This window comes from Sinocyclocheilus grahami, unplaced genomic scaffold, assembly GCF_001515645.1.
Source record: "Sinocyclocheilus grahami isolate Dianchi unplaced genomic scaffold, SAMN03320097.WGS_v1.1 scaffold21.1, whole genome shotgun sequence".
Taxonomy (NCBI): Eukaryota; Metazoa; Chordata; class Actinopteri; order Cypriniformes; family Cyprinidae; genus Sinocyclocheilus; species Sinocyclocheilus grahami.
In genome coordinates, this window is record NW_015505200.1 from 4,565,582 (window position 1) to 4,577,785 (window position 12,204).

The window sequence follows — 12,204 nt, forward strand, 5'->3', positions numbered from 1 at the left end:
CATGACATAACGTGTCAGTAATTTCTGTAATCATTTACTCACCCACACATTACTGACACGTTATGTCATGTATGATTTTTTTGTATGATTTTCCCCATGTGGAACACAAAAGAATAATATTTTCATAATTTTCATAATGAGTTTGTCCATACAATGAAATCCAATGGGGTGCAATTGTTTTTTTTTTGTATTGACAAAAATTAAAATTGTATTATATGAAGGACACATTAAACTGTTTCGGAATCTTTTTATGATCTACTCAACATTTATTTCTTTACTACTTTTTATGAGAAAGTCTATCAAAACCCAGGTCAGATCCTTGAGTCACAGCAGGATTATTTTGATGAAAGAAGTGTTGAAAGTGTTGTGTCAGAGTGATATTCTAATTTGTGGAATAGTTTACCTGTACACATAAGAACTGCTCAGACTGTTGGAATTTTTAAGTCATTACTTAAAGGCACAATATGTACGATTTTTTAATTAAAATATCCAAAAACCACTAGAACAGTGTTATATATTTTGCTGACTTGTGTACTTACATTACGCAGAATGTTTAAATCCAGAGAAATAAGCAATTTTAACTAGTGACACGGACTGTGTCCATAGTGTCATTGTGTCGCCTGCCAATGACGTCATAACCCCTCGATTTCCGGTTTTGTTTTGTAGAAAACATGGAAACACCAAAGACGCTTTAATATGTTGTGCGTTTTATTAGACCGGTGACGACCGCACAGAGTAGCATTATAACATAACTTTCAAATATATCTAGTATGATAAAACAACGCTGCTTTTTTCCCCCACATAAGCACAACCAGAAGGAGCGGAAGTGGTCGACTGTGGCATAATAAAAGCTCTGCTGCTTTCGAACCGTGTGTTGTGCTCATTCAGCGGCCTCGTTTCGCTTCCACGGCTTTCAGCCTCACCCTGCTTCATTCTACTACGTTAATAAAACATTAGCTCATCCATGAACATGATTTCTGTCCGAGTCCCGTCGGATTGCATCGGCTGTGTGGATGAAGATGACAACTCCCATGATTCCACATCATCAAACTACGCCTTTGCCTCTTTATTTATTTTGAATACGCACCCTCTAGCAGTGAAAATTACATATTGTGCCTTTAAGACACACCTGTATTCCTTGGCTTTTATTTTGAGCTGAGCTGAGACATTGTGATGTTTTTACTGTATTTGTCTTGTTTGTGTGTGCGTTTTTCCGTACATTGTTAAGCACTTTGGTCAACCATGGTTGTTTTTAAATGTGCTATATAAATAAAATTGAACTGAACTGATAAAACTGTGATATGACAAAACATACATACAAGAATATTGCAACTTACAGTACCTGCAACTTATCTGTGTTGACTAGCATTGCCTACCTTAATGTCACTTTAAAATGTTAAGACAAAGGTAGCGACAAAGGTGACAAAGGAAATATTCTGGATCCTTCTTTGCCTGCTGTTCACCAAAGGACAAGGGGTCGGATGCCTTATGAGCCTGCAGTGTTACTCCACTTCCTTCTTTCTGTCCTTTGACTTTCCTTTGAGCGAACAGCATGTATGTCATTCGACTCATCCCAGTGTTAAGACACATCTGACTGGCTCTTCAGCTTTCACAGTTGATGGTCTCCTTCCAGCCATCAACCCATATACTCCAGTCAACATCCTCATCCCAGATAACAGCAGTAGACTGAGCAAATGTTTTGTCAGGCCCGGAATCCTGGAATCTGCTTAAGAGAAAAGTTTCAACCATTTTTTTTTCAATAGTTGGTACCAAAGTTCTCGTTCTTTAGCAGTGCACGTGGCATGATGGTGGATCAGCCTTCTCAAGCTCTTCTGCTCCTCTTCTCTCTCTCTCTCTGGCTTCTCCTCCAGACCCTATAGTCAATACTTCGTCCCACTTGTTCTACGGCATAGTTGTCGTCGTCAGCCCATGAGACGAGGACTGCAAAGATCTCTTTGCATCACTAGTAGCATCAAAATTTCCACTGTGACATCATAATCACTGCAAGAAAAGTTCATGTTGGAAACTTCCTCTGTGTACAAATGAAAGGATTTACACAACTGGCTTATGATTTGCAGTCATGTTTATGAAAGTTAAATGACAAAACTGGAAGGTCTCAGCAGATTGCCTTGTTTATCATTTCAAGCTGTAACTTTGTCACATTATGCACGAAGTGTGCAAATATTATTCAGTTGTGGACCTGCATAAAATGCTATGTTATGAATTACCCATAGCAATACAATAGTTTTATTTATAATTTAGCCTATACGTTAGCATTTCACATCAGCAATGTTTAACATTTCACCGTATTTCTTCACCGCGCAACGCTAATAAACACAATACGTAATCTGAATTGAGGTGGAATTGTTGTGGTAGAAATGGTAGCCTAATGACTTTCAAAAAAACATATAATAACTATTTGTGCAACTAGGCGAGAAAACACTCTTTTATAAGAATATGTCATCTTTCGGATGGATTTCTGATGTACATTAATCTCTGAAATGCGTTATGAAGTAACTGCTGGAAGTTAATGACCATCATGTATAACTAAAATAAAATTGTATATATATATATATTATCTAATAATTTATATATTATCTAATTTATATTATCTAATGAGAAGAAATTTGCATTACAGTAATGATTTGGGGATAATATTTGCTTATGCTGAAAATAATACCATTATGCAAAAAAAGAAAAAAAAAACATATATACAAAAATCTTTTTATAAATGTTTTTGTAATATTTTTTTTAACATGTTCATCTTTTATATTTAATATCAACATGTACTGACTGGTTTTAGAATGGATTTATATGTACATGACATATATGTCCAAAATGTATATTTGTATGGTGTAGATATATTTGTTAATGTAAGACATGATATGTTTTTACTTCATATGACAATATTTCATTTATGTAAATTTAATATACATTACATTTGCATATGAGTGCTTATATGCAATATTGCCAAAGCCTCAGGATACATTAAAAAATAAATATATATTTTTCTTTTCAGTGGTATATGATCATCATTCTAAGCTAGAGAAATCCCTCCAGAAAGAAAGACTTGAGCATAAGAAGGCTGAAGAGGGTAATGTCCTGTTAATTTGCACAATAATTGATTTCCTGATACACACAACCCACTTAATCTGGATGCGATTTGATAATGATGATAGATAATGAATGATAATGAGTCCAGGTTGTGCTGAATGCAGTCTGCTTCACCTTTGTTTTTAAAAGCCTCTATTGATTGTCAATATATCATAGATTTGCTTGTGTTTAAGCGGGAATCACAGAAGGCCCTCAACAAAGAAAAGGTCATTTAAAACCTATGGTGTTTTAATTACTAATGATGTGTAAACAGGATAGAGCTGCTGTCAGCTGCTGTGGATGCATAATAACTTTTGTTTTGACCTAACAGCAAGAATCAACCTATCGACTAAATGCTCTGCAGACAGAGCATCAAATACTGAAGGTGAGATGGCACAATGGAAGTTCTTAAAAAGTCCCAAGAACTAGTTATTTTAATTGTGGATGATGTTAAACATAATAATTCTGACATCTTTTGTATACGACTAAATCAGTCCCAGCGTGAAGACTTAAAGATGCAATATTATGAACTTCAAGAGAAGAACCAGAATCAAGGGCAGGATCACGAACATGTTCTGGATGAGCACAGGCTGGAAATAGACAACCTGCAGAGGGAGAAGGAGGTTGAAATATCCAGACTGAAAGGTAAATCTGTGTGAAACTCTTGTATGCATTCAGAGTAATCAGATTTAAGGCTCAGACCAAATTCATTTCCAGCCATATAAAATGCGCCTGACCATGTACATTTGCTAGAGTCTTTCATCACCAGATTTCCTCCTTGTAGAGAATGTGTACAACCTTCGAGAGGAGAACAGACAGCTGCGGAAAGCTCATCAGGACATCTACACACAGTTACTTGATGTACAGGTCAGAGAAACTACAAAGGATTCGGTGATGCATTATATGATTAGGGTGTAAAGGACGTTTTAAAGAATTTGCATGTAGTATTTTATTTTAGGACAGATAATATTGCTGTTCAGTTTGTAGTCCTAAATCCTGGACTTTTACTATTCTAGACATACTGAAATTACAGTTATTCTTTTCGTCCTCACCATTTCAGGAACAGCACAAAACCCTGCAAGCTTCAAACGATCATCTCTCACTCACATTACAAGACCATAAAAATGCACTTGTTGCAGCCCAGGTAATACACAGTCATGACTACTGCTTTAAGTTAGCCAGAATCTGGATGTATTTGTGTGTGTATCATGCTTGAAGTATATCACAACTGATTGCTGGGTATCCCAATACTTATTATTAACATTTAAGATACAGTGTTTGCTATAAATGTAAGAAAACTATTTAATTTTAAATTTCTGATGGTATAGTCAAGCTAAACTAACCATTAAATACAACAAACATACACTACCATTCAAATGTTTGGGGTTGGTAAGATTTTTAATGTTTTTGAAAGAAGTCTCTTATGCTTACAAAGGCTGCATTTGTTAGATAAATACATTAAAAGAATAATATTGTTAAATATTATCACTATTTAATTTATTATAATGGTGTAATTTATTTTCAGGATTCTTTGATGAATATAAAGTTTTTTTGCTAACAATGTCAGTCACTTTAGATCAATTTAATGTATCTTTGCTGAATAGAAGTATTTGTTCGTTCTCTCAAAAAATGTTACTGACTCGAAACTTTTTAACCTACTAATCATGTTCTCACCTCATTTCATGCCATCTCACCCTACAAAGACAGCTGAAATTTGCGAAGAGATTTGAAATAGAGTTAAGTTTGCTGGAAAGTCATGCCTAGCAATATTTATAACTTAAGCATGTCTAAAATCTCATATTATGATCGATCTTTTTCTGTGCCTCAGACCACAGGGTCAAGCTGTAAATACAACAGATGTGTCATTCTGGCATTTGACCCTGAGCGAGTGATGCATGTTTGCCTGCCATTAACATTTTAATACTGACATTATATCTGACCGGATATAATGTGCCACTGTGACAACATTCTAACATGTAAACTACTTATTCTTCCTGACCTTACATTGCAGGAATCATTTCTTCAGTAGGGTCACACTATATAAACCTTTGTTCTCAAGTAAGAATGGGGAATATATTTTATAACAATTATTTATGAAGGTTATAATATATAAATTCAGTACATTTTCTCCTTGGCTGTTTATTTAATTTACATTTTACAGTCTCTGTGCTGAGTTAGCATCTTTCTTTCATAGAGTCGGCTCTCATACTATTTGACTTTCATTAACCCAATCCATGCATCACAAAGTATCACTTAAGAAATTTTGAATTCCATCCTAATTCAATGTTTGGATAAAGCTTCAGGTGGAAGAGCTGAGGCGATTAAAGGAGAATCGCAATAAAGCATCCAGTGCAGGCCGAGCTGCTAATATTGATAAATTTGCTACTGAACGCACCCGCAGCTATATGCTGGAGACAGTAGAGCACCTAAATGAGGAGCTGCATAATAAGCCAATTCAGGTACAGAAGGAAATGTAACATGCAACGTTAAAAGACTAACTCGTTTACTATTTGTTTTTTTACTTTGCCTTTATTAGTAAGGAAGTCTATGGATTAGCCTACTGTAGACGTGAATGTGTGCTGTTCACACTCTCACATCACAAATGGATTAAGTCTTAATCCTTTTTTGAAATTATTCTCACTTTCTATTGCAGTTGAAGTATATATTCAAAGGCCATTTGGGCTAGTTTGTCAACTCCAGCATGAGATGACTCATGTAACCTAATAATGTAAATGTGTGACTGTGGCTAATGCAAGTGTCTTATCATCAGGCCACACCACACTTTGGTCATGCGGATGTTTCTTCTTTACAGGTGGAAGGATATGAGGAAAATGGAAAAGGGTTATCCCCTCAAGGTGTGTTGGAAATTGAAAATAACAATGCGACCAAAGTGGCAATGAAGCAGCCTCAGCAAATTGATATTTTTGCTGAAGGTAACGGCAAGAAAGAGGAGAGAAGCACATCAAAGGATAGAGGAGGAGAGGATAAGAGGAAAAAGGCAGTGCTGGAACATTCCTTATCAAACCCAGTAGAGCTGGGCATTAACCCTCGCAACACGCTAAGCCAAAGCCTAGAGAAACAGACACAGACAGAGCCACTTCACAGAACCAAAGTACACTTTGAGGCTTTGGATACAGTTATCGCTGGTAAGGAAGGATATTTTTGTGGCAGATATTGGCTTTTTCTGATTCTGCTGTATTTTATGAAGCTAAGGGTTCTAGCACAAAAGTCCAAAGTGCTACCAATATGATTTTTTAAAGAAAAAAAGAAAAAATACCTTCAAGGATACATTTAAATGGCACATTTATGTTACTACGCTGAAAAAAGAAATTGGTAAAGAAATATTTTTACTCAGAAATTGCTGTTAAATTTCACACATTTAATTAAACATTTAATTAACAGGAAATGCAGAGCAATCACACTATATTATGGCTGGACGAGATGGTGTAAAGGAGACTCAAAAGAATGACAAGGTGTGTCTGATAATGCAGTGTGTATGTTATCATATATATATATAAAATGAGTCTTTTTTTTTTTTTTATCTGCATTTGCTAATTTTTCTCTGCACTGAGAGTATTTGCAGTAAGAACTGCATGATCGGACATGAAATAGGCCTAAAACAGATTTGAAAAGATCAATGTTTGTTCATGCTGTTCGGAAATCTGTGTCACATGTAGAGAGGAAAAAACTGATTCGGACCACTTACACACTGTGTGAATGACAAATTGCATGCAGAGTCATAAATTAATTATGCAATAACATCAATGCAGTGTGGCATAAACACTGTGGCTGTGCTTTCTCTGTATTATTTCTCGAAAAACTCAATTATTTGACTTTGAAGTGCAAATTACAATTTCTTTAAAGTTTATCACCGGAAATTATATCATTTGAAGTTTAAGATTTCTATTAATGACTTATTCTCTCTCCTTAAATGACTCCTTTGAGCAGGGCATAGGAGAAAAAAAACTGAACGCTGTGAATGAGGGCAACAAGCAGAACGAAGATGAATTTGAAGAGGCAGAAGAAGAAACAGAGTACAAGACCAATGCGAATAAGATCAGGCCTGAAGAGGATGAGCAGCTTGTGGTGAGTTAACAAGAAGGATACAGACAAGCTCCTCATATATTATTCATGGAATAAAGTCTGTGGTGATACTGACCTCTGACATTTACTAGCACAATTTTTTTTTTAAATGTATCATTATTTGGCAATATTGAACATACACTGCCATTCAAACGTTTGGGGTCAGTAAGATTTTTTTTTTTTAAGAAATTAATTTTATTCAGCAAGGACACATTAAACTGATGAAAAGTGACCGTAAAGCCTTTTACATTGTTATTTAAAAAAAAACATTTCAAATAAATGCTGTTGTTTTGAATGTTCTATTCATCAAATAATCTTGAAAATATCACGGTTTCGATAAAAGTATTATCAGTGTTTTCAACATTGATAATAATAAATGTTTCTTTAAAACTAAATCAGCATATTAGAATGATTTCTAAAGGATCATGTGACACTGAGTACTGGAGTAATGATGCTGAAAATTCAACTTTGCCATCACATGAATAAATTACATTTTAAAATATATTACATTATAAATTACATTATAAAATATATTAAAATAAAAAATCAAATTTGTAAAAGATCAAATAAATACAGCCATAGTGAGCATAAGAGATTTCTTCAAAAACAACTCCACATTTTTGAATAGTTTTTTGATAGTGTATACAGTGGGGCAAAAAAGTATTTAGTCAGCCACCAATTGTGCAAGTTCTCCCACTTAAAAAGATGAGAGAGGCCTGTAATTTTCATCATAGGTATACCTCAACTATGAGAGACAAAATGAGAAAAAAAAATCCAGAAAATCACATTGTAGGATTTTTAAAGAATTTATTTAATATTTTTACAAATGTTTACAGATTTAAATTACCTTTGTCATCTTAAAGTAAATCTTAAAAAACACAAATCGTGTAATAACTTTTTCATTTTCATATTGCACATTACAATGTTTTATTTTAATTTTTAGTGTTTTATTTTTAATTTAGACAAAATACTATAGAATATATTAAATAAATGGAAAAACCTATTGACAAAGTTGCCAACAGAAGAACTAAACCCACTGGTATGGAACGATAAGTAGATTACTGATGCACTATATCAATAGGTGGCAGGCAATCCAGAGCAGCAAGAGGACCAGCCAGATGAGCAATATGAAGATGATGTAGAGGATGAGGTGAGGGAATGATAGACTGGTGTGCTGAGGAAATGATACAAAATGCTACATGAAAAATGACTTGTTCTCATCATCCCCACTGCAACATCCATTAGACTCTTGATGACTCAGTGCATGACAGACAGAAGAGAGCAGAAGAGGAAGAGAGTGAAGAAGATCCCTACAGTGAGCGTAATGGAGCACAGGTCAGCCAAATGCTTAAGAAGTCCTTTCCTATCAGTCAAATAAAAGTAGTGAGAAACATGTAGAAAACTATTTTAACTTTGTACTTTAGCTGAAAATGCAGAACAGCGTATTTAGAATGTAAATGCACAAAATGTTTGACAGGCTAAATAAGTACATTCTGAGCAAAGACAATTTGAAATATAAAAAATTGTTTCAGGGCCTTGATAAACTGAATGAAAACACAGAAGCTGAAAAGGATGCCAATCAGATGGAGAGCTTCCAAGAAAAAATGATAAAAAGAGGATGAAGTAGATCTTAGGCAAAGCAATCAAAAGCCTGAGATTTGAAGGGGACTGATTCTAGTATCTGCTGAGTGGCTTTACACATCTCAAAGTGCAACAACTGTGATCCCTTGTTTTTTCCCCCCCAAGAAGTGACTACTTATGCAAGTGCCTTGTACTCCCAAGTACAAGGATTTGTTTAGCATTTATATTTAATCAAAGCATTGTATCTTCTTGATCTTACTAAGGCAATATGAGCTGGCACCCTGCTGAATGAAAATAAGTAAAGAAAACTTTTAATTCCTAATGTCAGGGAGATATATTTTAAATTAATCTTCAGTTCTTTCTTTTCACTTATTAAAAGTAGTAATGTAGTAAAGGGGATTGAAGTTACAACAAAAGTTGAAGAAGAAAAGAAAATGTAACTGTTTTTAAGTTTCAACATTTCAAATGTTTTTACTTTTTGTCTGGTATATTACTGTCATCTGAGAATTTCACATCTGGACTTTCCATAAAAAATATAAAAAATATTACATAGTAAAGCTGTACATGAGCTCTTTTATTGTATTGTGTTATTATATGAAATTTGTATGCTTCTCAGTAGTAACCTTAAATAATTTGAAAATGCAGACATAAAAGGTACTTATAAAAAAAGTATGTTATATATTGAAATATTTACGTGAATACAAATGTGGATTTTTTTTTTTTAGCTTTATTAAAATTATGATTAATGTGGTTCTTTTGCTCATGTTCAGTCACCCCCTTACATTTTTTTCTTCCCTTGACCGCGCATACTATTATTTATATATCTGTATTTGTTTTTGCAAAGTAAATGCTGTATGTTTACTGTTTTGCTAATAAAAAGATTTTAAAATATCAACACAATATTTTATATTATATTCAATACAAAATATGAGACATACTTAAGGGGTTGTAACATGTATAAAAGAAGGAACTATATATAGGGAATTAAACGAGGTTAAGGATATTGAATGTGTTGTGGTTGAAGTATATTTTAGAGAAGAAACAACTGTGATATATAATTTTTATAACCCATGTAAGAAGATTTCAATAAATGTGTTTGAAAATATTGAAAAAAGACAAGGAATTATGGTGTGGTGATTTTAATGCTCATAATTGGTTATGGGGGAGTAAAAATATAGATCTCAATGGGGAAGTAATAGAACAATTTATGGATGATAGAGGATTAGTATGCTTAAACACAGGAGAAGGTACTAAGTTTTATATAACAGAGAATACGGTATCAAGTATAGATTTAACATTAATATCAAATGGAATGGCTGAAATATGTGAATACAAAGTAAGCAGTGAGAATACAGTTGCAAGTGATCATTTTCCAATTGTATGTAAAATAAATGTAAATAGTAGTAGTACAGGGTGTTTTCTGCAAAGAAAATGGATGTATGAGAAAGCAGATTGGAATTCATTTAGCAAGTATTGTGAAACATATAAGGATATAGTAGTAGAAGATTCAGTATTAATTAAAGCATCAAGGATGGTAAAATGTGTAATTGGTTATCTCAGTTTTTATTTGAACGAACATTTATAGTACAAGTAGGAGCGTGTCAGTCATCAGTTTTTAAGGCAGAAAATGGTATTCCACAAGGGAGTGTAATAAGTCCAATTCTTTTTAACATTATGATTAATGATATTTTTGACAATTTAGGATATGGTGTGGGATGTGTGTTATATGCTGATGATGGTGCTATTTAGAAGAGAGGTCGAAATGTACCCCAAGTGATTTCAAGTATGCAAACAGCTATTAAAAACGTGGAAAAATAGAGTATAGAATGGAGTTTTAAAATGTCAACAAATAAATCATGTTATATGTTGTTCAGTAGGAAAAAACAAGTTTCTAAAGATATTGAACTACTATTGTATGGAAAACCTTTAGAACAAGTAAAGGTTTTTAAGTATCTAGGAATTTGGTTAGATGCGAGATATACCTGGAAAAAGCATGTTGAGGAAATAGATAAAAAATGCAGGAGGATTTTAAATGTGATGAGGGCAATAGCTGGAAAAGAATGGGGTGCTGAAAAAGAATCAGTGTTAACAATATATCAAGCTTTGATAAGATCTATAATAGATTACAGATGCATGATTTATGGTTCAGCATCAGAAACAATATTAAGGAGTCTAGATAGGATACAGAATAGAGCTCTTAGAATATGCTTAGAGCAACTAAAACAACACCAATCAATGCGTTATTAGTAGAGGCAAATGAAATGCCATTGAGCTTGAGGAGAGTTAAATTGTCTTTGGTATATTGGTTGTCTTTAAAGAGTTATTCTGGAAAACATATAGCTAAAGATATTTTAAATAATTGCTGGGAATACTCAAATAACAAAGGGAGAGGATATGGATGGAATATAAATCAGTCAGCAGAGAAATATCAGATAACAAATATAGATTGTACCTGTATGGGGAGAGGTACCAACATGGATAATTCCTGATGTTAAAATTGATCTAGAGATATTGGATAAGAAAAGAGAATGGGAGGAAATGGGTAGTATTAAATATAATGTAAATACGTATATACAGGAAAGATTTTATGCAAGTATGCACATTTATACTGATGGATCTAAAGACCCCAAAACAGGGCTTACAGGAGTAGGAATATATATTCCAGATTTTAAAATATCCATAACTAAAAGATTAACATCTAAATTGTCAATATATACTGTTGAAATGGTTGCTATCATAATAGGACTAACATGGGTAGAGGAAGTAAGACCAGATAGTGGTATGCTCTGACTCTGCTTCTGTTTTAACTTCATTGATTACTTGGCAATCTTCTAGAGAAGATTTGATGTGTGAAATATTTACATTATTATGGCGTATACAAAGAAAAGGAGTGGTAGTTGGATTCTGCTGGGTGCCAGCACATGTGGGAATAACTGGTAATGAATCTGCTGATGAATTAGCAAAAAATGCTTTAGGAAGAGAAGTAATAGATTTTAATGTTCCTTTAAGTAAATGTGAAATTAAAACTATCATTAAGGAAAATATTATGAAAGAATGGCAGGGTATATGGAATACAGGTAATAAGGGAAGGCATTTATATAATATTAAAAAAATGGTTAATACTAAAAGAAGTGTAAGTGGTAGAAATAGAAAAGAAGAGGTTATTATAACCAGGATGAGACTTGGACACTCGGGATTGAACGCTTCACTGTTCATAACTGGAATACATGAGACTGGGCTGTGTGGGAATTGTGGGGAGAAAGAAACAGTGGAGCATGTAATATATAATTGTACAAGGTATGATGAAGAAAGAAAGGAATTAATATCATATTTAAACAAAAAAGGTAAGGTAAATAAGTAAATAAGGAAGAAGGATACAGGATATTAGTAAAATACATATATACTACTGGGTTAAGTGAAAGGATTTAAATATAGAATTATAGAATG

The 12,204-nt window shown here is 33.6% G+C and overlaps 1 protein-coding gene across 1 annotated transcript; it reads left to right on the forward strand.

Moving 5' to 3' along the window:
- Positions 1 to 3,023: 3,023 nt before the first annotated feature.
- On the forward strand, positions 3,024 to 9,149 carry LOC107559125 (Golgi integral membrane protein 4-like). Its single transcript, XM_016242860.1, has 13 exons — positions 3,024 to 3,094; positions 3,271 to 3,320; positions 3,425 to 3,478; positions 3,588 to 3,738; positions 3,878 to 3,960; positions 4,154 to 4,237; positions 5,391 to 5,552; positions 5,906 to 6,239; positions 6,496 to 6,566; positions 7,042 to 7,179; positions 8,258 to 8,326; positions 8,422 to 8,511; positions 8,709 to 9,149. Exons 4-13 carry the CDS (start codon positions 3,609 to 3,611, stop codon positions 8,796 to 8,798), a joined length of 1,251 nt encoding a protein of 416 aa, XP_016098346.1. The 5' UTR covers positions 3,024 to 3,094; positions 3,271 to 3,320; positions 3,425 to 3,478; positions 3,588 to 3,608; the 3' UTR covers positions 8,799 to 9,149.
- Positions 9,150 to 12,204: the final 3,055 nt, after the last annotated feature.